Source organism: Hipposideros armiger, unplaced genomic scaffold, assembly GCF_001890085.2.
Source record: "Hipposideros armiger isolate ML-2016 unplaced genomic scaffold, ASM189008v1 scaffold_136, whole genome shotgun sequence".
In the NCBI taxonomy this organism is placed as follows: domain Eukaryota; kingdom Metazoa; phylum Chordata; class Mammalia; order Chiroptera; family Hipposideridae; genus Hipposideros; species Hipposideros armiger.
This window is the reverse complement of record NW_017731486.1, coordinates 2207849-2235680: the sequence shown is the minus strand read 5'-3', so window position 1 is coordinate 2235680 and position 27832 is coordinate 2207849. Positions and strand designations below refer to the sequence as shown.

At 40.1% G+C, this 27832-nt stretch overlaps 1 protein-coding gene across 1 annotated transcript; it reads left to right on the top strand.

The window, feature by feature from the left end:
• The first annotated feature begins 30 nt into the window (after positions 1-30).
• RAB12 (RAB12, member RAS oncogene family) lies at positions 31-24422 on the top strand. The gene is made up of 6 exons (XM_019649982.1): positions 31-995; positions 15217-15277; positions 19252-19390; positions 21391-21480; positions 22111-22215; positions 23225-24422. Exons 1-6 carry the CDS (start codon positions 479-481, stop codon positions 23336-23338), a joined length of 1026 nt encoding a protein of 341 aa, XP_019505527.1. The 5' UTR covers positions 31-478; the 3' UTR covers positions 23339-24422.
• Positions 24423-27832: the final 3410 nt, after the last annotated feature.

The window sequence follows — 27832 nt, the reverse complement described above, 5'->3', positions numbered from 1 at the left end:
GCGCGAGAGCGGGTCTGGACATAAGCCCCAAGTTGGCCGGGTGTGACGGTGGAGATTTGGCTAGGGGACTTGCGAGCGTCCTGGCAACATTGTGAATTCTGGCAGTGGTTTGGAAGACATATTTTGAGACTGTAATAGATTTGGGGAAGAGATGGCTAATAAACGGGCATGGTGTCTTGGGACTGCTCAGTGAAAGCAGGGAAAAGGGGGGAATGTGGAAGAGAAAGGGAAGACAAAAGAAAAGAAAGAAAGGAGAGGGAAGAGAGAGGCGGCAAGCTGGACGCAGCGGAAGCAGAGCAGAGCCGGTAAAGGAAGCATAGGAGGTGAAGACAGAAGTCGGCAGCGGCAGAGGCGCGCAGGACTGGCGGTCCTCCAGCCAGCAAGGGGCGCGCGCGTGCGCCCAGCCTCCCGCCGGGCGCGGGCCCAGCACCCCGCCCACCCTACCCGCGCCTGAGCTTCCTGCCCCTCCTCGTCCGGGATGCTGCTGCCGCTGCTGCGGAGTAGCTGCTTCCCTTCCTCCTCTCCTGGCGGCGGCGGCGGCGGCGGCGTGGACGCGGACGCGGGGAGCCGGCCAGCGGCGCAGCTGCAGCGCGGAGCCCACGGGCCTCCAGGGCTGGTCGCGCGGGCGGACGCAGAGCTCGGGGCAGACCCCCGGCGCACGGCGGAGGCCCAGGGGGCGCCGGAGCCCGAGGGGGCGCCGGAGTCCGGGGCGCGCGGCCGGGGGGTGGACGGCTGCGGGCGGCGGGCCGAGCGGGAGCCGTATGCGTGCATGGATCCGGGCGCCGCGCTGCAGAGGCGAGCTGGGGGCGGTGGTGTTCTGGGCGCGGGCTCCCCGGCGCTGTCGGGCGGCCAGGCCCGCCGGAGGAAGCAGCCCCCCAGGCCGGCCGACTTCAAGCTGCAGGTCATCATCATCGGCTCCCGCGGCGTGGGTAAGACCAGCCTGATGGAGCGCTTCACCGACGACACGTTCTGCGAGGCCTGCAAGTCCACCGTGGGTAAGGGCTCGGGGGCAGGGCCGGACCTGGGGCTGGGCCCTCCTGCCGCCGGCGCTTTAGCTCCGTCGGCCCCTCTCTCAGCGCCTGTTAGCCTTTCTCCTACTGTATGGCTTGGATGGCCTTGCATTTGGTGGATGGGCCTCTCGTGAAATCTAGGGGAAGAAGGGCAGCCCCGTGGAAGCCCTTCGATCCTATTCCCAAAGCCAGACGGAGAAAGTTTGGTGTAATCTTCACGCAGACTTGCCCTTGGAGCCTGCTGGCCCAGACCCCTCGCACGGCCCCTGTCGGAGCGTCTCAGCGCCCTCTCTCGCACCCTCCAGGAGCGGTCAGGAGGCCAGCGTGATGCATTGGTCCCTTTCAGCTCTGGGACACTGTGAGCACGTCTCCACGGAAATTCCTGGTCCTTATATTACTCACCCAAGAAAAAGGTGGTGCGAGGTGGGCAGCAGGCAGGTAATGTAGTGAAGCTGTGGCCCTGGCTAGAGGCGAAAGTGGGTTATCTATAGTGAATTTTTGGTGCCTTAGCTTTGCCTCTCGAAGAGTATTTCTACTGTAAACCAGGGCTTATTTTCTAATTTTGAACTCACTTTTTTTATAATGCGCTAAAATAACGAAGTTTAAAAATTCCTGTGGAGAATATTAAGACTAAAACTGCACAAAATTTCGTGCCTTAACTATAAAACCAGGGCAGAGGGACTTCAGCTGTACTTGTCCTTGTCCATGACCTCAACACAGGGACTCACAAAAGTGTAGACAAGTCCTCCAGTACCTCCCAGCTACGTGAAGTATAGCAATAAAGTAAATACATTAACACCTCCAGGTCAGGAAGTATAATATCCTCAGGACCTAAAATTGAAACTGCAGGGGAAATTTTTTGATGAAGTCAAAAAATGTACAGGACTTGGTCTAGGTCTGTCAGGTGAGTGTGAGTAACAGTTGTTTCTGTGGAAACCCCCTTGAAAGCTGTCAAAGCTGAGGGAAACCCATAGATGAGGTGGTTTTTCAAAATCAAGGGCAGTCACCTTCATTGGTAGGCAAGGAGGTGTTTCCCTAGAGGAAGTACAAGAAACACTGAATAGTATTTAAATTTGAAATTCAGAATTAAAAGTATCATTCTTCATTTTTGTATATATATTTAGTATTGTATCCAGTGGTAGTTCCAAGGCGGTACAATTTGGGAATGAATTGGCTTTAAATTGCCATGTAACAAAAACGTACTACACTTAAAATGTCTTAATGGAAAACTAATCCCCCAAATTTTGTACTGTCTTTTTGTTTTGTTTGTGAGAAATTGTTTTCCTTAAAGCTTTTTTTAGAATAGATCATTTTGGAAATACTTGTGCTCTCTGTACCCTGTTTGTTTTTAAAATGTTGGCCTGAGACCATGATATTAAAATTTGGTAGCATAACTATACCTGTTTCAAATATCCAGTCTTGGTCGTATAAAGTATAGGGAGTTATTAAACCATCAAATGAAGGTTTATACTGTTACTTTTAATACCTGCCATAAATAAAAAGAGTTAAAAGCAATTCAGAATTACCAGTCTGTGATGGCTGCACACTTTAAATGTATAAAAATGAGGGATAATACAGTTGTACTGTGTGATGAAGAGAAATCAGCACAGTAAGGAATGGGTGGGCAACAGGGCTTGGGTGGGTGGAAATAAGATAGGAGATAGATGAGCAAAGATATGCTTTAGAGTGGAGCAGAGGAGAGACGAGGAAGAGTTTTCTAATCCGGGGCCACAGTGGAGCAGCACCCCTACATTCTGCAAAAGACTTGTTAGGGGACAGCAGGAATGAATGCTTCAAGACCTTTGACTGTCATGCCGAGGAGTGTGGACCTTATCCTATAGCAACTGCAGCCATAAAGTCTCTGAGCATGGTTTTGGCATGGAGACAGTGAAACTAATTGGACAGGTTTCCATAGGATATTTGGGAATGAGGAAGAAAGTGGGAGGCAAGGAGACCAGGCATTTTATTCCTCTGTCCCCTTAACAAACAAACATAAATACGTACACTTAAACATCCACATATTCTCTTCCACCATTACCATTGTGAGGTTCCTTGTGCGGTTGGATTCCTGTCTTACTCGTTTTTGTTTCCTCCATATGTAGCCTACAGTAGTTGACTTGGTAAGTGTTTATTAATTGTGGGAAGTTGAGAGAAAGATGATAGCTTCGGGTCTGATCCAGAGTGTGAAGACACTTTCAGAAGCTAATTAATCCCCTTCAAGCTCTGCCTCTGAGTTGCTTTTTCCTTCCACTTATTAGATCATTTATTATTATTATTATTATTATTATTATTGTTGTTATTTTAAAAGAACTGGGGGAGGGGAACAGTGTTGGGGAATCAGGGAAGGGGGAACAGACAAGTTGCTGTCCTTTTGTTCTTCAGTCTAGTTGTGGAGGACGTCACTTCACTGGCCCATGTTCGTATTGTGATCATTGCGCTCTTCCCGGGTCAGGCAGTCGCTTGCCGGCCATTGGACGGCTGCTTGCAGCTGGCTGCTCACGCTGGCTGCCAGCCACTCACGGTAGCTCACAGCAGCCTACTGCAGCAGGGGCTGCAGCCTATGCTATCGCCTCACGGCAGCCCAGCTCCAGGTCAAGCTGTTGTTCACTATCCTAGCTGTGGAAGGCACAGCATCACTCGCCCTCTTGTGGAATCTGAACCAGGGCCTGCTGCTCAGAGCTGGAGTCCCAAGCCAACTTCCAACCAACGCACCACTCAGCTGACCCCAGATCACTTATTGAGCACTTAATGTGTGTTGGGTGCTGTGGTACCCACTGGGGACTCAGTGGTACATAGGACATAATCTTTCCATATGTGGCCCAGAGTCCTGGGGAACAAGATGATCCAAGGGTAGAGATGTGTACAGAATATTTGGGGAGCACAGTGGAAGCCCTTCCAACTAAAGGTAGGATGAGGACTAGTCAGGGGAGGCTTCCTCCCCATTGGAATGCTGTAAACATAAATTCATTCCTCAAGTTCCTTTAGAAAAATGCTACTTAAATATGGTATTGGGCGTGGTGTAGAATTATGGTTGCCTCACCTGAATGCCTGCCATCTGAGCAATTAACTCATAGGTCCTTCTGAGGCCAGTTTGTCGAGTTTCATCACCATGTAGTACCGTCAGATTTACAGAGAAAGATTCTCTTTCATGGTAGCACTTACCCTTACCCTGTCTGGGCTTGCAGATGTGGTTAGCTCATGACAGAAGAGTCTGGAAAATACCATGTGCTGTGCAGCAGGGAGGGTAAGAGTCTGAGCACACGCAGACTGAGAGGTACCTCACTAAAGTGATGGCCTGTGTAATTCAGAGGCTAGAAGAAAATGCCTCCAAAGTGCCTTTTTAAAGTGAATTAGACTCACCTGGACTTTCTATAAAGACTAGTGTAGTGGAAATCCCAAGGGATTTGAGATAATGAACCTATTTTGTAAATGAGCAGAATGTTGATTTCTTTTTTTAATTATTAATCAAATCAAAAGTTGATTTGGTTTATAAGACACACAAAATTCACCAGGATATGAAAAGCTAAATCACCAGGATATGAAAAGCTAAAAAGACTTTTTAATAATTGACTAATGGATATTATCTAGGTGGAATATTATTTTCAAATGGTATCTTGTATTCATGGGATTGAATTACTTAGTCTGATATAGACAGGATAATTGACAGGTTCTTTAAAAAGTACAGGAGAAGCTTTTTGAAGTTTGAGAAATGGGCAAAAAAAAACTAGTTGGCTATAGAAATTCACAACTATCTAAAACCCATATAAAAAAATATACAAAAAACCCCATGAAATTATATATTTGTCAGCCGTTGTTTTATTTCTATGTAACTATTGGAAGCTAGCTGCTAATTTTGTCAGAATTGAAATGGTTTTACCAGACAGCACGCACCCCCACTCCAGCAGCTTTGCAGTCTAGAAAAAATCACTAGAGTAATATTGAGGAGCCTTGGCTCTTGATTTAGGCTCTGCCAAAGTAATTTGGTTGTCTAGACATATAAAATATAGCATTCTATTAGTAGTAGTTACAATTTTTTGAGCATTTACTGTGTACCAGCAAAAGCACACTTTGTAATCCTTACAACAATCCTGAAAGTTATCCCCATTTTACAGATGAGGAAGCAAAGGCTCAGAGAGGTAAACAGCTTAGCCACTGTGGTGGCACAGCTGGTCAGCAAGTGGTCAGGGGCAGGGCTACAATGAATTTTAGCTATCGGTTCCTTAGCTTGCTTTGAGGTTTATATTTACTTTGTGTTGTGACATTTCTGATAGATCAGAATCATGAAGACCTTTCCTGCTTATCTAATTTGATCCTCCCTACAGCCCTGTGAAGATAGTGATGTCATTGATCTATGGCAGGGGTCAGCAAACTGCGGTTCTTCGGTACGTTCCATCTCAAAGTTTGCCAACCCCTGGAAGAGCCAATCCTGTCCCTCACAACAATTTAAAAATTATTCGAGAGCCATAAGTATATTTTTACACAATCACCATTATGTGAATAATCTCCTGTAAAATTTTTATAAGTGCAACTATGATAGTTTTATTTTCATTTTCAATTTTATTTCAGTCGCAGTTCACGGGCCGCAGTTTGCTGGCCCCTGGTGGCTCTTCCGTCTCAAAAGTTTGCCGACCCCTGATCAATGGTATCAGTGAAATTGACTTTCTTTATGGCTCTATCGTCACTTGTCAACTTGCCTACTGGATATTAAAATAATGCTCTAAGAATTGAATTTCTTACTTAAATATGGAATCATGTATTTTAAGCCCTTTACATATTTTTTTAAAATTCCCCAAATTTGGCATTTTAAATGGAGGAAAAGTAGCAGTAAGGCGGTCTAGATCAGAATTCTGATTTTCCTGGGCAGTAAAATTTCCCCCAAGGTGCTGGAGGCCAATATAGGATTGCCAATTCTTTTATTTCGCCAAGCAAGGACATTAAAAAAAAAAAATGAGACCGCCCCCCCCCAAAAAAAAATTTAGGAAAGACAGAAAATCAGAATTTAAAAGGTTTTTGAATTGAGTTCTGAGACCCTTTGTACACTGTCTTTGTTTTTCTCATTTTGCAAAATTTTTCTCATTTTGAACTTCACAGTCTGGCCCCTGAGAGTAACTGGTTTTAGAAGATGATAGCGCTTTACTGAAGCCGTATTCACTCAGTTACCTACTATAGTCCCTGTGTTCTCTTTGAGAACACATCCCTTTTGAGTCCTCTGTTGAGATGAGGGTGCACTCAGGATGCCTGTTCCAAGGGTGGGGAAACTTTGTGATGCAGATGACTGCATTTTATCAGGACCAGCAGTTGAGCTGGAAGCAAAATCCAGAGGTCCAAGGAACAGTGAATGTAAATCCCCGGCAGAAAGGTCTGTGGGTCTGACTTTGAATATTAGGTGAGGTGATCAATGAAATGCAGTCCATTGAGTTAACTGGTCAGCTTTACCTAGAAGCAGTGGAACCGCTGTCAGGGGACATTAACTACTTGTACTTTATTCTGGAAACTTAAATCAGGGAGTTTTATTAGAAAACCCAGAATGAATGTTTAAAACTAGATTGGAATTCTAAACGAGCAAACATTTGTAATACATTTTAACTTGTTAAATGTGTGATGTCTTGCAATACAAGTGGTTTGTTTCCGGAACAAATTCTGCTTGCAAACCAAGGTATTACTGTATTTTATTTTGCTCTTCTGTATTTATATGTAGTCTTCCAAGCCATGGCTGATCTGCCTAAGTATTTCACTTAAAAGAGAGTTAGAGAAATTTGTCCAGAATTCCCACTCTAAAAGTCCAACACCATAAGCTCTGCAGTGTTGTTTCACTCCCCTGCCAAAATGATGTAACACGATGACTCAGGGAGATTTGAATGTGAAAGGAACTGATGTATCTTGTTTAACATTTAGTTTTTGTACCAGCATATGCTATGCGTTGTGTAATTAGGTTTATTTAATGATATTAATGCAAACCGATAGGCTTGTGGAGGAGTGTGTTCGTTTTTTGTGAATTAAAGCAGCCATCTTTCAAAGAAAGCTGGAAGTGTAGTTGCGGTGGGGTTGTTTAGGTTGACTACAAATCTGTTTAAAGACCTGGCGTAAGTGCATTCAGCCTTTCTCTCACTTTTCTGCACTGGCACGGAAGAAGAAAGGGTTCATTATGCATGATAGAGATCCAGATTCTTAGAGATTGCTTTTCTCCCTCCAGCCAGCCTGTGGAGTCTTCCAAGAGCAGTCTGTTAACAGATCTTGGAACTGGCTTAAGAAGGCAGAGTTGGTTCCTTTGAGAACTGATAGGTCCATATTATTTGCCAGCCTTGGGTGCCAGATACATTGTTCTAATTAAATATTTGTTTCAATTTGTAAAGAAAATATAGCTTTGTACAGTAGTCAGCAGGTATTTTTGAGAGGCTGTTCATATTTATGTAAGACACCATTCTGCTAACCATTTTATAGGACACAAAGCTAACACCTGCTCCACCTGGTTTGCCCTTTTCAGAAAGAGAAGTGAATCATGGAGATAGCCATAATAAAATGTTTAGAAAAGAAGTAAAATGCTATGCTTTTGTAATTCAACAAAGGAAAAAAATGATGATTTTTTCCTTCGGTCCTTTTGTTGCACGCCTTTGACATTTGGAAAATAATTTGGAAAACCAAAACTGCAGACCTAAAATAGTGCCCTTAATTAAACGTAATCATGTTTTTTTAAAATGAGAAACACAGGTTTAACAGAATACTATATTCCATAGAAAAAGCTTTGCTCCCCTCACACCCCCCAAAATCTGACGCCCTCCACTGTTTGGTTTCTGGTGCTTACATAATGCCTTCTTAGTTTACAAAACAAAACAATAATCTGAAATTCCACCTTAGGCAAGCGTATGATGGAAGTAGCTGATGAATGAAACTCTCCTGGGTTTGCCAGCTCAATTTAATGCAGAAACTTCAGGACCCACTAAGCCAGGACTCAGGTGAAGGAACGGGGCCCTTCTAAATAAGGAGCTTTGTGGTGCTGTCTTTCATTTGCTGTCTTCCCCCTTCAGGCTTGCTACCAGAGAACTGGGCTCTTGTTGACTGCTAATCAATCACACACCTACCATCAAATTTTCACTTAAACAGAAAAACACTTGACCTTCTCCTTGGTCACTATTCTCATTCTAATTGCTCCCCAGGTGAGGGGATATTATGGGAAGAATGTGGATTTTGGAGGTGGGCTCACAGTCCTGGATTTAAGTGCCAGTTCTACCACAAGCTATCAGTGTGTCTTGAAGCAAGTGGCTTAACTTCATTTTCCTCATTCATAAAAAGTAAAAAAATTTTTAAAAAAAGTAGGACTTACACTTTTTTCCCATCTCCTAGTATAGGAGGAATAAAAGGGGATAAAATATCTTATGTACTTGGCCTAGAAAAGGCAATTATAAATGTCAGTTATGTTCTCTTCTCCTAATTTATATCACAGATGCAAAAACTCTGAAACACTCCAAAAAATAACCTTTTACCCTTTAGAGATATGTAATGAAATATATATATATATATAGGTTAATATGAAATATCAAAATGTAAACACATGGCTTGGGAAAGTACAAAATCATTTAACAGTCCCTGCATTTTTTATGGACCCAATCTGAGTAGTAGTAAAGTTGATATTTTTTGCGTAAGAAAAAAATATTACTGACCCAGCATTTGATCATCTGGGTTTTTTGGGTTTTTTTCCCAGATCCTCCCCCCCCACCACCCCCGTCAAGGTTCTCTTCCTCTGCAACCAAGGGGTCAAAATGATAAGGGTCTATAACCAGGGAGAGGAGGAAGGCCTACACTTGAGAAACAGTCTGACCAAGCCAGCCAGCATCCCTCACTCTTACTTTTACAGTATTTCCCTAGCAATGCAAAATTCTTTTTTTTTTTCTTTTAGCTGAGCCATCCTGCCACCTGTTGGCAGCTCAGCGGCTGCTCAGCTCGAGCAGGGACTCGAACCGCTGTTGCTCAGAGCTCAAACTGTTGAGCGAGCTCTTAACCAACTGAGCCACTCGGCCGGCCCGCAAAATTCTTTTTTAACATTAAATATATGTTTATACCTTTCTTCCAGTTATTCCCTCCTTACACATCAGGTGAGGCTGTGCAGGGAGGAGCAGAGACTGGAGCCCTTCAGACCAGGTTCGAATTTGTGCTCTAATACTTACCAACTTGATGACCTTGTGCAACTTTTTAACCTCTCTGACTCTATAGGTTTTTTTTTTGTCTATAGGACAATAATAATATCTGCCTCATAAAATTGTTCAAAGGATCTATTGCAGCCAATTAATGTACATTTCTAAAGCTCTTAGACTAGTACCTAAAGCATAGTAAACACCACAAAAGAATTAGTTCTTAATCTTTTTATTATGAAAGGAAAAGTCCCTTTCTGTAAAATTCTTTCATACGCGTATACTTCATGGAAATAGAACTGCCTGTTCAGATGGGCTCGGAGGTGGCGCTTATACTCAGTTCCCCAAGTCTCTCCTTTGATAACCTCAGACTCTTCTCTCCCTGTCTGATGTAGTTTGTGGTATCACTGTGTGTGCGCATGTGTGTGTGTGTGCGCAAGGCTGTCTCCTGTGCTCCTGCACATGTCGGACACAGACTCAGGGTGTTCTTTATGTGCTGGAGTAGAGGCAGGTCCAACCTGGTTGAAAGAGAGGCAGATCTTATTAAACTTGGATAGACATTTGATATCCTCAGGCCTGATAAATATGCTTTGATGACATACAGTCATTTTACTGTTTTACTGGTACCTACTTCTAGACCATGAGAATATTTTAGTTATAATACTTAGTTTCTATTTCGTTGAGTACTCATAACACAGTGTAAGAAAAAGCCAGATAATATTAAATAATAGGATTTGTCAACTTCAGGTGCCTTCAGTACAGGAATTGAAAGATGTTTTACTGACAGCCAGTTTGTAGTACTTTGTTTTCCTTTATGTGGTGCTTTCATTTTCTCACTCTCAATTCAGTGAAAATGCTTGAAATCCTCCCCCTTAGTAGAAATACTATATCCAAAATTGGATGACACTGTATAAGGTGTATATCCTTGAAAGAAAAACCACTGTACAAATTTAAGATAGTTATTATAAAGTGGCAATAACATCACAACCACTGTTTGAATTGATACTTATTTCAAAGTCTGAAATCCTTCAACTTCCTAAAAGTGTTGAGTAAAATAAAATCAGATCTTTGTTGGTGGGGTAGGGTAGAGAAGAAAAAGGGGAGGACGTCCGTTCAGCTGTAATTATAGGCATGGACCATGGTGTTATTTTTACTTTTATTTAGCTTTTGCTGGAAAGGAATGTGGAGAAAGAAGCTCCTGTTTACTTTTGCTATTTTCACTTTTGTAACTTCTTATGGACCAGCAAAAAGAAATACAGTGATGTTTTAGTAATGTTTGCCTTAAGGGGAACTTACAAATCTTATCAGCACTAAGTATACCTATTTTTGATGCTGTTGCTAAGATTTATGAACCACAAATACAAAGAAGAAAAGACAAATTTGCAAAGTTAAGTTTTGTTCTTTAACAGCTTGATTGTAATTCTGGATCATTTGCAGAACATTTCACTCTTTTCCTTTTTTTCATGCATCTGACTTTCATTGTAACAACTTTCCATGTTATAATTTTGAATCTAGGTTCAACTAGCATGTACTGTGGGCCTTAATGCAGATCACCTTGTCCTCTCTCCACTCTGGTGTCTTCCTCTGTAAGATGAGGATAATAGTGCACTCATTGGACTGCTGCAGGGTTCCATGTATTGGAGTCAGGCACAGCCAGTATGACAAATGTCCACTATCGTTACTATTAAAGGTAATTAAGATCAAAAAGAAGACACAGTAACTTTTTATACAGCAGTCAGTGCACACCTATTGATTTGGGAGTATAGCCCTGTGACCTGTGTCCTTCCTTTCTGATTCAAATATTTCTAGAAAGACTTCTATAACATTAGTAAGCTTAAACAAAGGTAAGCTCCTGTTGGGAGAATAATTTACCTAGTGGACCACTTCCCATCTAAGTGACTGCATAATTGTCAGAGAAATGAAATACGTACTACGTTTCTAGGGTGATGTATGTATGCTGGATGCCCTGTATTTCACTGCTGCTATTGTGTCCTGCCCACCAGACACACCCCGAACATCTGCCCTTCCTTCTTACTAAAGCGTTTTGTTTGTTTGGGCTTTTTTATTAAAAAACTGAGTTCTGAATTTCCTAATTTTTCCAAAAATAGTCAGCATTTCTCCTTACATATCTAGCATTTGGTGGAGAAAAGGAGGCAGGTTTCCATTCATCAGATTTATTGAGTTGCTGTTGTGCTGTTGTGTGCCAGGCAGTGCCCTAGGCTTTCAGGAGTCAAAGGTGACTGTGCCCTCAGAGGGGACACCAACAACAAAGAAGGGGCAGCGATGTGGTGTGAGGGCTAGAAGAGAATTCGGGTCCAAGAACTGGGAACACGTGAGGAATGAGAGCAAGGGGTGGTCATCAGAAGGGTTCAAATACCGTATTTGCCGGCGTATAAGACGACTGGGAGTATAAGACGACCCCCTAACATTTCCACTCAAAATACAGAGTTTGTTATATACTCGCCGTATAAGACTACCCCCTCTTCCGCACACCTTCCACACACCAAATAAAAGGTAAAACAATATCAGATTTTATTTCAACATTTATATTTATATTCAAATGCTTATGACATGCAGGAAAACTGTCACAAGGCTGTATGTAATCAAACATATACATAAATCACGATTCGCGATTTTGCGCTATCATACTGGGTGTATGGTCGGCTGTGTGCGATTTTGCGAGTGTGGTAAAATCGCATAACAGCCGAGCATACACCCAGCAGCGCTGCTGATGCCTGAACGGTATGTGGAATGAAGTGGGCGGGCATCGGGAGGCCACTATGGCACGGGGCAAGCACTATGGGCAGTCTATCTGAAGTGTACCTGGCGTATAAGACGACCCCCCACTTGGAGGCATATTTTTCAGGGCCAAAAAATCGTCTTATACGCCAGCAAATACGGTAGGAAGTAACGAAGGTCTTAAAAGGTTTCTGGGCAGACAAGGAGGTTCTCTAAGAGAGGACAGCAGAGAAAAGCATTTCTTTGCCAAATGCACGAGTGTTGATTTAGGTCAGTGTTAGCTAAGCTCTTGGAGGTCAGGGACTATCCCCATCAACTGATGGAGTAGTAGGACTGATCTCTTCCCCTGTTGGTTCAAGAAACCTACAGGAATCTGGGTTTTCAGCAAGGGCTGTGGATGGAAATGAAGTGGCCATCTTTTTTGTCCCTGTTTGTTTATAAACAGGGTCCTAGGCATTCCTCTTCAGGGAGGAGCTTCTCTGCTGACATTTCCCAAAACTAATCTGGTGAATATTTAAGGGTATTAATGACTTTTTACCTTTGATTAAGGATCATTATAATTTCTATGACATGCAAATAATAAAAGTAGGCAACATTAAGAGGTACTTTTGATGTAAGGTTTTTAAGAATGTTTAGTTGTATATTTTGATACAAGAATATCTTTTAAGCCATAAATTGGAGTAAGTTTTTGGTCATTACAAGCCACTTGGTGTCTGTTAGATGTGATAAAGGCTGTTTCGCATAAGAAAGAGGAGTAATTTAATGAGCTGTTTTCTTTTATGGAGTTTTAGATTTAGCCACTGGATAGTTTTCTGTTGTTGTTACTTTGTCATTAATCTACTCCCTAAAACTAGATAGTCTTCATTTTGGCTAAACAGATTATTAATCCTACTCACTATCATCTTTGTTTTCCTATTAAAATTAGTCATGTGTTTATAATCACATGGTGATAACATTACCACTTATTTCCTGATTTTGAATATTACTTTTAGTAATTAAATTTTGTGGTTACAAAATAGTCCTAGTGTAAGACTGCTAAAGTTGGATAACTTATTCAAGTTGGTTAAAAGAAGTGTCTGACATATTCAGGCTCAGAACACTTCTTAGCAGAGAAAACAGCCTAATCAAAACAAAAATTATTTGCTCTGGCTGTTTCAAAGGATTCTTTTAGTTGATTTGAAGCAGAGCTCACAAGAGAAGTATCATCTGCCAGTTCTTTTCAATAAAGTAATGTTAGACAAAAGTTACAGCTCCCTTAACTTAAAAAAAAAAAAGTAACTGGAAACAAAAGTAAAATAGAATAGTAGTCATGACAAAATGTGAATTTGATTTGTAAATTACTATCACGGAGTAACATGGTGAGGTCCCAACTTGATGCTAAAATAAAGAAGACAGTATTTTGTCATTGAGCTGTACTTTTTTAAAATCAGAACAGAAATGTCTCTAGCCTGCTGTTTGTGCCTTGGAGCATATCACTTTAAGCTGCGCTCTTCCCTTGTGGTTAAATCATTAAGGAACTCTGAGGATGTTGGTGGTACACAAACATGCTTCCTGTTTCAAGGCTGTTATAGAGTGTCATTTGACTCTGAAAAAAATTGTTCCAGAGCCAAAAGTGAAATCATGTCTAGTGTAAGAGATTAAGAATTGAAATGCAGTAGAATATGCTCTAGCTTTGTTTTCTTGTGACATTTGATATTCATGCAACTTTTCTGTATTTTACCGATGAGGGCTGTTGCCCCGCCCCCGCCCAGGGTTGTAAACATGTCTTTTGGTATTGCATTGGTGTCTACAGTGTGTTACTAATTATAAAAGCCATTCACATGCTGTTCGCTTCACCTCAAGAACCTCATCTAACTTTGAAGTGTTGCATCAGTTCCCTGGGGTGTAGAGCCTGGAAGTGGGGTCCCTGCTCTCCCTGTGGCCACGTGGCACTCACTGGCAGACATGACCCCTGCCAGCTGGAAGCCCAGCAGCATGGGGAAGCTGGATCCTACAAAGCAGTGAGGAAGTAATCCCTGTAGAGAATATCTTTCTAGTTCTCAAATTTACCCAACATCCCTTTGGTTTATTTTTCGTAGGTGTAAAAAATATTATCCTGAAATATTTAAGTTTTCTATAACTGACAAGCATATAAGGTACTATACACAAATGAAAATTTGGTTTAAAAGAAACAAAAACTCATAGACACAGAGAATAGTTTAGTGGTTACCAGAGGGTAAGGGGGGAGGGAGGTGGTAGAAGAGGGAAAAGGGGCTCAAATATATGGTGATGGAAGGAGAGCTGACTCTGGGTGGTGAACACACAATGCAACATATAGGTGATGTATTATATAATTGTACACTTGAAACCTGTGTAATTTTACTAACCATCGTCACCCCAATAAATTTAGTGAAAGAAAGAAAAGAAAATTTGATTTAAAAATTATCCGAAGTTTTAAAGGCTGAATTTGAAAGGGACAGTGAGACATGGTGGTTTGATTCTTAAAGTTAAAATAAATAAAAATTGGGTATGTTAATTTGCATGAGTAAATTTAAAAAAAATAATTCCTCAAGCCGGCCGAGTGGCTCAGTTTGTTAAGAGCGCAAGCTCTGAGCAATAGGGTCTCCGGTTCAATTCCCACACTGGCCAGTGAGCTGCGCCTGAGCTGAGCTGCTGCTGAGCTGGTGAGAGCGCATGCTCTTTGCAGCAAGGTTGCTGATTGAACACAAGTACACGTATGGAATGGTGGACTACACCCCTCTCTTTCCCCCCACCCTGCTCCAGCAACTAGATTGAAAGCAGCGACTGGACTTACAGCCCTCCACAACTAAGATTGGACAACAACTTGACTTGGAGCTGATGGGTCCTGGAAAAACACAATGTTCCCCTTCCCCAATTCCCCAACACTGTTCCCCTCCCCAATTCTTCAATAAAAATCTTTAAAAAATATATAATTCCTCTCCCACACTATTGATAACATAAAAGAAGTCATGTTAAATTTCCAGCATTCTGTATAAGAATTTTCCCCAAGATAACATTCTTTTAAAGCCATTTGTTAATGTAATTGTTAAATGGTTTTTATGCTAAACTTGTGGTAGTAATATGTTATGAATATCAAATGCTACATAAGTATTTCACAGTAAAATATAACATAGCTTGACTTTTATAGATAGTTGTGTATTGAAGTGTAGAATGACTGGGTGGTCACTGATACTGGTGTAGTTTTGCTTGTTTCTTTTGGGATTTAGTGATCAGGGTGTTTTTGGTTTGTTTTTATGATACTGATATAAAAATGTACAAATAGGATTATGTTTTATGACGTTGCATCTTTATTTTTGCTTCTTCATTTGTTTTATTTACAGGTGTTGACTTTAAAATCAAAACTGTAGAACTAAGAGGAAAGAAAATTAGATTACAGATCTGGTGAGTGGAGAATCTGCACCCAGTGATTGCCATTTGTGTTTAACAATCCATACGCTTGTCTAATAAAATTAACTGTTTGAGCTGGTTTGCCTCTCCTACTTTTCCTCTCCTTTGCACATGTTTAAATAAAATGAACAGTGAGAGAGCGAATTTAGAAAAGTACTTATTGCATACTCCATTTGCACATGGGGAGTTGTGGAAAGAAGAATGTTACTCTGATGATAGTTTGGAGCCATTATGCCTCATGCCTCTATTTTCAAATCATTTGACAAAACTGTCATCACTAAAATGATTCTCAAATGATTGTCTTCATGTTTTTAAAGTTATTTTGTTTGATAATATTCAAAGAAAGTCCAGTATGTTTCTAACCAGATTTGCAGTTTCAAGGCAGATCACCCACAGACAGTTCAGGGGCTATCCTTGGTGGCACAGTGCCCTATTAATGCCAACTGGGAATGAACCCACAGCCCCTTTTCTCACATTGTCATCGTATGAGAGACCAAACCAGCTGTGTTACAGCTGTGTCCAGCTCTAAGAGCTTTCTTTTGGCTCTCCGCAGCCCACAGGAGGGCATTCGAAAACCCATCAGTGGAGAAAGGATCAGGTCAGGTGATGGTTTAAAAGTAATTGCTGAGGTGTTCTGAGAATGCCCTTTTGTTTTTAACGACACAGCTGCAGTGTACTCAGCTTACTAACTCCTCTCGGCAGGTCAACCTCAGCTCTGAGTGTTTGTCCACCATGTGTGTGTTTGCTTTCATCTGCGTTAATTGCTGCCTCATCTGTGGCATCATCGGTCACCTAATGCTTGAGTGTTAGTGCCATGCCTTCATTCTTCATCCGTGTCGTGTCCCTGTCTGGGGCACAACTGCAGCCGAACCAGCATTGCTTGCCCACCGGAGGTGTCTGAGGTAATGTCTTCATTTGGTCATCTGTAGCTATCTAACACACTTTAAAGATTTGTTGGGTTTTGTTAGGTTTTTTGTTTCATAGTTTTTCTTTTTTGTATTTTAGTTTTTGACTTGATTATAAAACATTAACAGTCTTGCTGAAATTCTTGATAAGAAAAAAATGGATATTTCTTATTATATTAGCCCATGATTGGAAAGGCAGCAAACTGTATTGCTGCCCATTTTTTGAACTCTGGAAATGGCAACAAAGTGTCTTTCACATGAGCTATTGTTTCTAAATGTAAGCTCTTTAATGTAAAGACCACCTTTAAAAGTATTTGGGGTATGTCCACCTCTGTACATAGCACCTGTAGGTGAGACTGTTTTCGATGGAGCTTTGCCTCACAAAGGAGATATAGCTAATTCTAGAATGTTTGTGAAGTTTGCTTAGTGGATGACAGCAGTGTCTAATTGATGACACTGTGGCTTGTCTAAAAAGACATAACTTCATTAATGTATTAATACTACGGTTCTCATGACAGGCAGTAGTAATCTGATTTACAAAAAGTGTGTCCAAATGTCCCTGGATCTCTGTTCATTGAAGTCTATGCTGGTGACATTGGATACTTTTGGAATCTCACTTCAGTGCCTTTGAATGTGATCTAAGAAGGCCCTACATTATGAGTTCCAGTCCCTGGGGGAAAGTATGGTAGTGCAGTTCTGAGAAATACATGGGATGCCCGGAAAATACTTCTCTCTTGGATATAAAAGCATTCCCCCAAATAACTTCTCCTCTGCTTCTCCTTGGCTCATCACTCAGACTTTGTCCTCAAATTTTTCAAAATTATAACACTGGTGAAAAATATAATTGAGTGGGGAAAAATAAGATTCACTGAATTTATTGAAAGGTTGATTGCAAGTTTTCTATGGGGAATATCCCAGTGATTCAGTTAGGAAGTAGGACTTGTCTTTTCCTCCAGAAATAATTTTATTCATTAATTCCTGATGTAAATAAAATGGTATTAAATCCTTCTCACCGATCTTGAAGGTGCTTATTAGTGTGGCCTTTAAGTTGTTTTTAGAAACCCTGAAGAACTTAGTCCCCATCTGTCATACTCAGTTTTCCAATTCTTGGTCAGTTCCGGGTCAAAAAATGAAGTTTATTTTGCCTTGAAGTGGCATAAACTTTCTACATTTTTAAACGTGTAGCTTTTGTTCAGCACTTGTTTATTGACAGCCCGCTCTGGGCCAGGTGGACAAAAACAGACCAGCCTCAGCCCTCCTGACCCTTCCAGTGGAGGTCAGCAGGAGGGGATTCTCACATCCTCTGGAACAAAGCAAATGGTTTTCTTATATGTGAAAATGAATTTGCCGACAAGCTTTTTTGATTGTTTGGCATAGCATCAGTAATGTGAACGAATTCATGGCAAGTCCAATCTGAATAAAGCCATAAATTATAGCACCATTGCCAAAGGGTGTTTTAGGGACACAGTCGCACAAGGTATACCTCAAGGGAAGTGGCATTTGGAAAACATTGCACACTATGTCCCCCTTTTGGGAACTCATGCGCTATCCTGCTATAGGCTTTGAATAATCTTGCAGTGAGGAACCTTATTTTTGCTATTCCATTGCCCCTAGCTTACGTCACCATGACCCACCATGGCACCTGGGAGTATGCCAGGAGTTGGGGTTTTTGGAAAAAGCTAATTATAGATCATCTTTAAAGAAACTGTTTTCCTAATCAGAAGCCTTGCTCTGTTGAGTCTTGGTCTCAAGCAGTTTCTTGGCTTATTAGATGGAGAAAATAGGTCTCAGCCAGCTTCTGTGTACTATTAGTGTGCTTCTGTCACTCTTCATGCTGAAATGGTCACCCTCCTCCTGGAGAATAAGTAGTTCTTAGATTGCAAAGTAGCAATCAGAGAAGAATGAACTGTACTATATTTGCAAATCTGTTTGGTATCTCCCCTTTTTTTCCCTTTGACCACATAGTATTCTGTTTAGAAGAATTAAGAAAATAACAAGACTGATTCTATAGCATTTTTCATTAGTGGGGGATTCTTATCAGCAAAATCAAAGGAGAGTTGTAGGCTTAAATAGTTTAAATTATTGTCCATACATTCTCTCTTTGTTGGTAACTGCCTCCCATAGAGGATGTTACACTCTGCATTTTTTCACATTAGGAAACAGCTCAGCTCGGAAAGACTGAGTTCTCCAAAGAAGCAAGAATAGTGCCCTGATGCCTGGATTCTGGAAGGCATTGCCCCGGCCCCGCCTGCTAGAGCAGGACTTACCAGAAACAGCTGTTGTCCACCCCGATAGTATTTGAGTCAGTGCTTTTGAGGAAATTAGGGAAACAACATATATACCTGTTAACACACCAATTTATTGAAGCAAAATACCCAGCAAAACCAACTTGAGCATAATACTTTATGACTTAAAAATAAAAAGTTTAGCGTCAGCCCATTACCTGATTCCTTGTTCCTCTTTGCTATTCCTCTTATTCCTTTCATAACAATTTTCCTCACAGTGTAGTTGATTAGGGACTTAGAGCTTTCTAGAACAAAGTTTATGGGGGAACAAAACCATAATTTTATTCTAGAATGTCAAAAAAATTCATTACAAAGCTAATGTTAGCTTAAGTAAGCCACTTAGGTATAAATTAAGAAATAAAAAATTACTTTTATGCTTAATGATATATCTGTATGAGTGTTCACGGTGGAAAAACATTTCATTTAAAAAAATTAAGATTTTGCTATGTACAGAATTTTAGCATCTTTTAATTGTGTGGGGTCTACCTTCTCTCCTCCCTCCCCCCCCCACCCTCCAAGACTTTTTGCCATAAAAAAAGACTCATTTTCTTATTTTCAAAATCTTGGTTTGAAAGAAATTGGGACTTTATGTTTTTGTTTGAATGTAACTAGCTCAGAAAAGCTATCCCCACTGATAATGAATATGCACAGACACGAGGAGTTGTCTGGTAACTTGAAGGCAGTAGCCTGGTGAGGTCACCCTCCCTGTTGCATTGGAATGTGGAGTTGCTTACTATGGTTATTGTTGGGGAACTGATTTTTTGCTGCTGTTTCTTAGGGACACAGCAGGTCAGGAGAGATTCAACAGCATTACCTCAGCTTATTATAGAAGTGCCAAGGGGATCATATTAGTATATGATATTACTAAGAAGGAGACATTTGATGATTTGCCAAAATGGATGAAGATGATTGATAAGGTAGGTGTTGCGTTTTCTTCTCAGATGTGAGCTCTGGGTGTTTCCTTATAAAAGGCAGAAGGAGAAACCGTATTTATAAAGTATGCTTTTACATACTAAACATCATTTAATCCATATTATAACAGTCAAAGTAGGTGTATATTCCTATTACCCAAAACCAGCTTATAAATAATAAAACCAGGATTTTGATTCTGGTACCACTGGCTGCCTGACTTCAAAGCCCAAACACACTCATTCCACTGTATTGAGCTACTTCCATGGCATTTCTCATTTCTCACTTGGACATGCGTTTTGTGAGTGTCCAGAGAATAACAACCTCGAGGCAATAGCCTTCTCTGCGGTGCCTGTGGACACTCCACAAGGTCCTCAGTCAGTCATGAGACATCTGCCCTTAAAATTGTAGATGTCCTTTAATTCCTCATTTTGAATAGGAGAAGATATTACCCTTTGGCTCATGACTGACTATATATAGATAACCTGTGTCTATATGATTTATGTAAACTGTGAATTCCCCTCCAAGAAATGTGTACCCAAAATTCACATTTAGAAGACAGCAGTTGGGGGTGAGATGTGGTGGTATATATACAGTGATTATATTTTGAAAGTTTTCTTCCCTTTATGCAAAACTTGATGTTGAGTTCCTTTGCATAGCAAGCACATTTGATATATTATAAATTGGATTTTTGTTTGCAAATTATATTAAACCCATCTGTTAGATAATATTGGAGAATGTTTATTTGCCAGTTTTACCAAGCATATTATCAATGTGTGTTGTGCCTCTTTCAAATGTGTTAGGGACAAGGGTTACAGAGATGAATGGGACCTGAAGCTGGCCCTGCCCTCAGCCTGCTCCCACTCAGCTGTCTGTCATGCCTGGGCTCTGGGTTCTGTTATGGAGTGTTGCTGGAGTGATTCCTCCCATGCTAAAGCCACAGAGTTGTGCTCCTAAGGAAATCAGAAAGGGGCAGTCCTCATTGCTGGTTAATATTTTCAGGATGTAATGAATTTAAAACCAAAAGCAATGACCTCAACCCACAGGGCCCTATTAGCTACTTCAGTTTGTGAACCTGCTGACATCTTGAGGTCGAGTGCTCTCCTCCCTTTCATACTTGACTCTTTTTATCTTTTTTGGGGGAAGTACTAATATTTCTTGAGTGCTTAATGTGTACCAGGCACTATACTTATTCCACACCAGCCTGTTACTCTTACTGGTACATTACTGATAAGTAGACTGAATAACTTGGCCAAAGGTCAGTCACACCATCCTGGTGCCTTTTGCTACAGTGTATCTCAAATAATTTTTTAGAATACACAAAATCAAGAGATTTTAACCTTTCTAAAGAGAAATTCTATTGTGCCTATATATTTTTTAAAACTTAGAAATGTAGCTTTATTCTTTTCCTGATTATAAAATTAATGCTACGTCCTTATTACAGAAAATTTGGAAAATCAAGAAAAGCACGAAACTAAATTTTTTAAATCTATAATTCTGCCATCTTGAAAAACCAAAATCCATCATACTCCATTCAGTGTTACATCCTGCTTATGTCACTAAATATTCTATCTGAAGGCCTTCCTGTGCCATTCAGTGCTCTTCCAAAGCATGTTGTTTTTTTTTATGGCTGCATTCTTTTATGTACCTTAACTTACTTCATTCTTTACCTGTTTTGTTTTAGGTTTTTTGATTGATGATCATTTTAAATATAGAGCTTTGCCTGTATTTGAATCATTTCCTTAGGGTAAATTCTAAGGAATTATTAGTGAAAGGCTAAGAACACTGGCTAGTAGTGCCTGTTACACATTGCTTTCTAAAACATTGTGAGCCCTATAAGAACTGTCTTATACACCACAATAACCAGTCCTGCCGTGGACATGGAGATGCTCAAAGATTTGTAAAGTGAATGAACAAATGAGTGAAAAAATATTGGATTGGTGTACACTTCCTGTCAGTATATGACAATGCCCATCTTTGAAATGCAGCTTCTTTTAAAATTCCACAGTATGCTTCAGAAGACGCAGAACTTCTCCTAGTTGGAAATAAGTTGGACTGTGAAACTGACAGAGAAATCACCAGACAGCAAGGTGAAAAGGTGAGAAATAAGGGGAGCAGAAGAGAGAAGTCACAGCTGCCACACTTTGTACATTTAGCAGTTGATATTGATACACTTTTAACAAATTACTTATTTTTTAAATTATAAATTAATTATACAGTTATCATGCAATCACATCCTTCTCATATGTTTGCTCTTTTTAACTTTCTGCTCCGTTAAATTCATTTTGAAATGGAAGAAAAAAACCATGTTAGTATATGCTGCATTATTATCGAACCTAACATTTTATACAGAGAAACATTTTTTTAAAGGGTAAAATTGCTTTCATGATCTTCTCTTACTCCAATGTATTTTAACTTTACTTGGGGAGATAGTGATATTCACATTTTAAATGTCAGATACATTACAGTTTTAGAAACGAGGGCATATAATTTAACTTGAAAGTCCCAGTATCACCATAGGCATATGTTTTGTTATTTACTTATAACGTAGGAATTATCTGCTCTTGTGAACTTCATAGTTGAGTATAAACGGAGCTTTGCAAACCTTTAGTCCACCCCTTGCCTTAAAGCTGAATTCCAAAAGATATGCTTCCCTCAGTCATACCTCACACTTGTACATTAGACTGTGTTGCACCCCACACAGAGAAAAAATAATTTTTTGTCTTAGTTTGCACAACAGATAACTGGGATGCGGTTCTGTGAAGCAAGTGCCAAGGATAACTTCAATGTGGATGAAATATTTCTGAAACTTGTTGATGACATTCTGAAAAAGGTAAAAAAACAATAATCTACATCATGAAAGTATTTCATCTGGAACCTTTTAATTTTTTCTTTTATTATTTCTTGGTTGCACATTTCTTTATTTCGAAGGAGAAGTACCATAGTTTTTCTTAGACTTAAAAACCAGGTGAAATTGTCAACTCAGCCAGCAGCCTCCAGCTTGCTGTTAGCAGCAGCTATTTCCCATCCAGTGGTTTTCAGTGTCCGTGGTATTGATGTCAGTATATCTGCTTAGCCTTAAATACAGTTTGGTGGAGTACTGGAGCAAGTATAACAATGTGCCATGTTTATTTGACATTTGCTTTTCTTTTTCTCCTGTTGTCCCACAAAAATTAAGTTAGATACAGACAGTGGAGACATAGTGGAATGTGCAGGTATCTTAGCTGAGAAGTCCCTGGTCCTTGCCTTACTCGGTGCTCCGCTCTCTAGCGGGAGCCTGATTCTATTGCAAAGGCCTTTCTGTGATGCTAAGTGCCAGAAAAATTGCTAGACAGCTTCACTGAAAAGCAGCAATTTCTTCAGGCATCTTTAGGCTTACATTCAGAGATTTTTTTTGGTAAGAACTTTGTTATTACATATGCTCAGTTCAAACATAATTCAGAATCTTCTAATAAAATGCTTGTTTATATAATTGCCAAGAGAACTTATTTCTTTCTTTAGTAGTGATATAACCCCTGAGAATGCAGAACAGTTTTTTTTTTTACTTATTAATGCACTAAGTTCCCATTATAGTTGGTTATGAAAATGCATGTTTGAGGTCCATCTTGTCTCTTCCACCACAGGGTATGAAGTAGCCTGGACAGTGTTTGTGTTGTTAACATGATGCACCCTGAACCTGGTTTTTGTTTTTTGGCTTAACATTTTAATGTCTAATTAAATTTTGATGATTGGAGAGCTTTATATAAAAATATTTTTTTGTTCTTATGTAATTGTACAATTTGCAAAACATTTATGTATACATTGTAGAGTTAAAATGTATTTGTCTTTTGTTTATCCTGAAGATGCCCCTGGATATTTTAAGGAATGAGTTGTCCAATAGTATCCTCTCATTACAACCAGAACCTGAGATTCCACCAGAATTGCCTCCGCCAAGACCACATGTCCGATGTTGTTGATTCGCTACTTTGGAGACAAAGTGGAAACAATTCCTGGAAAGGGGAAAATGTTCTATTCTGCACTACAATCATTTTGACAATTTCCTTTCGCACTTTGTAATCCAAGTCAGAGCTATACACTAACTTGTAAATATGCAAATAAGCAATCCTGGGTAAGTTTGGTTATAAATTACATATTTCCCTCCAAATTATTATATTTCATTATCCCAGTGTCTAGTGTGCATGCACTGGGAAACATAGTACTTCTAATATGAAGAATGGGAGAAATGAAAGGTATAATGTTTCTTGAAATAAATAATTGTCCTTGTTAATTTTATTATGAGGACAGAAGATACTCTGATAAGAAAGGTTTTGGTGCTTTGCTTACTGTTTTAAAGAAAATTTGTAAAACTGAAGACTTTTGGGGGGTGGGGATGCCTATCTTAAGTGCTTTTTCTTTATTTACAAGACATTTCCCCCAGCTGTAACATCTTTGAAATATTGGAGTGTTTCTGCCACAAAGCAAAGTTCCATTCATAGCCGTCATTGAAGGTTATTTATTAATGTTAAGTAATGGTAGACTATTACTACTTAGAGGATAGGATTTGACTTGGTCTTAAGGCTGCAGGGTCTCTCTCATGGTTTCCAAATGGACATACCTTATGCTTTTAAGAACTAAAAGATTCAATAAGAAAAGAAATGTTTTTGGAACTATAGAAGAAGATTTTAAAACAACGCTGCTGTTCTAAACAAATCCTGTTTAAAGTCATTTTAAATAGATACATTTTACTATATCAAAGAACATTCATGTATTTGCCTAAACATTATATATCTTTGTAATGATAAAACTTCCCTCTTTATGATGAAGCTTATTCCTTCTATTAAGCCTAGACTGTGTTCAATTTTTTTTTTTTGTCTGATAATGAATTTGTGAACTCTATCTTTGGTATATCTTTTATTAAACTGCACTGTTTTGTTTAGTCAAGATAAATAAGTAATTATGTATTTGAATTACTTGGCGTGTCTTGAGTGTTGTGATATGAAAAGCATTGTGGTCTTTCTACACTAATGAAATGCAAATAAAATTTTGTATTTATGAATGACAGTTGAGTTGCCACACTTGTTTATGTAATTATAAACTGAATAACTGACAATTTTCTTCATAAACGCCACCTCTTAATCTTTTGAGTGTTTTAGACAAGAAAAATACAGTACTTTGCTGTGGAAAAAATAATTTGGCAGTTTCTCAAAAAGTTAAACGGAATACAATATGACCCAGCAATTCTGCTTCTGGATATATTCCCCCCCCAAAATTGAAAGCAGGTACGCAAAGAGATACTGATACACCAGTGTTCATAACAGCATTATTCAAATAGCCATAAGGTGGAAACATACCAAAATGTCCATCAATAGATCAGTGGATAAACAAATGATATGTTAAAACAATGGACTATTATTCAGCCTTAAAAATAAGGAGAGTCTGACACGTGCTACAACAGAATGAACCTTATTATGTTAAGTGAAATAGGCCAGTCACAAAAGGACAAATACTCTGATTCCATTTATATGAAGGACCTAGAGTAGTAAAATTCATAGAGACAGAAAAGAATGGTGGTTGCCAGGGAAACGAGGGGGGGAAGTGGGGAGTTAGTGTTTAATTGGGACAGATTTAGTTTGGGAAGATGAAAAAGTTCTGGAGATAAATGGTGGTGATGGTTGTACAACAATGTGAATGTACTTAATGCTCCTGAACTGTGCATTTTAAAATGGCTAAATATCATGTCAAGAAATTTTTCTTCTTAGTACATGTGCTGCCGGAATGAGCACAAAATTTCTAATGTATGTACCATTTGTCATCCAACAGTTATGGATTGTGCCAACTGTTTACCTGTTATCTCCCTTCCACACCTACCTTCTGTGCTCTGCTCTCAGGCTCGGACTCTCTGGAGGATTAGCTAGACCCTCCTGCTCTTCCTGTTAAACCTGCTGATGGGAGAAATTTGAGGGACTTGGGAGAAGAAAGGAAGGGATTTACTTGCTATTTTTCCATTCCTGTCGTTCCCCCAGCTCCAGCCTTGTTGCACCCCACTGAAGGTATCAGAACATTGAGGCTGGTCAACGTCATGCCTGCTGGGCCACACCCCCATGGCATCCTAGCACCTGCTAGGCTGCCCTACTAAGTCCTGAACCCACCAAGTCCTTTTCCTGCTCAGCACCTGAGCACCTGTCCTGCAACACCCCACAGAAGCTCAGGCCAGCCTGTGGGATCATTCCTCTGAGCTAAATTTTGGCAACACATCATCTCCCTTTGCTCCCCCAGCCCTGTGAGTTAAGGTTGCTTTCTTCAGTTGTTAGTCATTGAGTTACCTTAGCATTCCCTTTTAGTCATTTTAGCATTTTAACAACTCTATAGCTAGTTCCCTATATTAAATCCCTCTGTTTAAAGATGCCTTCTTTGTGTCAATTTTCCTGACTGCTCGAGTACTTGGTATTAGGAGTGGTTTCAGGAAACAGATCCTCAAAGATGAGTTTAAGAAAAAAATGTTTGTTAGCCATGGGCACTTGTGGTTAAATCAGTAATCTGTGGTCTGTTTTGTATTTACCACTCAATCTTAGCTCCTGCATTAGTGCCTGTCAGCTGTAGTACTAAAAAAAACACCATTCTTGTTCAGTAGAGTCATTTTGGGATTAAATATAGGACTTTGCAAGAAGTCTTAGTGTGGTTTATAGCTCTTGAGTTTGATTACATTTTTGTTCTCTGATTTTCCAGTCTACTTGTAGGCTTTTTTTCCTCCAATAAGTAGGATTTTGTGACAGTGGGATTAAGACTTACAGTTTCTATACTATTATCCTCCACAATATTTTAGGGGCTGGTTATTCAATATCCATTTTGTGTGTGATCTCATGACTGGTGGCCTGTCTTGCCCACATCGTGGCCCAATAGGCCATCATGTGATAAGCTGAAACTCAGTTTCTTCTTTCTCAATTTTTAAAGGGAACTCTCCTTTATTAAACCATTATAAATAATACATTATGTTTTTATTGCTCATAGATTAGTGTCTCACTTGATTCTCACAGAAACTGAGATGAGTGGAGACTGGTATAAAATGAATGTTGGCATCCATGTATATGGAGAGGAACAAAGTCCAAAAAAGCACATAATAGAAATCTTGAAGACTCTAGGATCTGTAGATTTTGTTATGGACAAAAATCGTATTTCCGGTCTGTGAACTTGAAATTAAACTTAGTTGAAGTTCACCATCTTCTTGGAGAATCAATAGTGGGTTGAATTACTTTGAATGCAATAGGGAAATAACAGGGTTATTCTGTGTGTGCAAATCTCCATCCCTTCCTCTTTTTACCTTCTGGATCTTGAAGTGCTATTTCAAGTTTGTAGGCAGTTTTATTTAACCATTTAAAGTTTTCAATTTTGAAACAGGCGAATATTAGTTGATGGCACAACAAACAGATTAGTCTTGTTTGTCTCTAGCTATAAAACAAACTACCTAAAATTAGCTGGGTATGTTTTTTTTTCATGACTGATTTACATTACCAGGGAGAGAGAAAGTACTTGTCATATAGATTACTTATTGCCCGGAAATTGTAGCTAGGCCCACAGACTGCAGTTACAGGTGGGTCACAACATGATATATGGCCCTGTTCTTTATGTTGCAATACTGTAGTCAACAGAGTTGAAATGTCTTGCGTGGTTACTGTATGCAAGGTCCTGTGCTTGGATGCTGTAAGGGATACAACCAAGATAAATGCAACAGTCCCTGCCCTTTGGGAATTCATCAAGCGCCAGAGACAGACAGACCAATAGCTAGAGTACGAGGCAGAGCTGCTGTCATGAAAGGACAATACTGATTCCTGGGGAGCAGAGGAGACAAAGGCAAGGCCAGTGTGGGTTACAGTAGAAAGCGGGGGGGAGAATAGTCTTCCTTGGCATTCAGGAATGAATAGGCTACTGACTGGTGGCAAGGCAGAAATGAGTCACAGTGTATTCAAAACCCAAAGGGACCCTCTGGAAAGAGACTACATAGTGAAGCATGCATTGCTAGCTGTTCCATTGGGTTATAGCTTCCCAAACACTTGGCTGCCTCTTGTAAATGTTTGATTAAGCCTGTTCTCTTGATAGAAACAAGGTAATTACTGAAAATGTCTGCACACTCAAAAACCTAAAACATGTCTCATTCTAATAACTTTATATTTATTACTGAAAAGGTCCTGAAAATCTGCCTCTGGATTTTTGCAAGGGTAAGCTGATGAGTTTGATCCATTTATAAGCCAGTCAGGTCTTTTCCATAGGTCGAAATCATAACCCTGTTTGACAAACCGAGAAGAGGGTAAACCAGCCCCAATCCATCTGCTATTGGATTGGGCCCAGTGAGATGGGAAGTCCCGCCCAGTGGCATCACCTTAGCACAGACAGCAGGAATTCCCAAAGCACTGAGAACTTGATCACTACCACCCCACCGACTGCAGGAGCTGGGTGTTTTACTTTTTTTTTTTTTT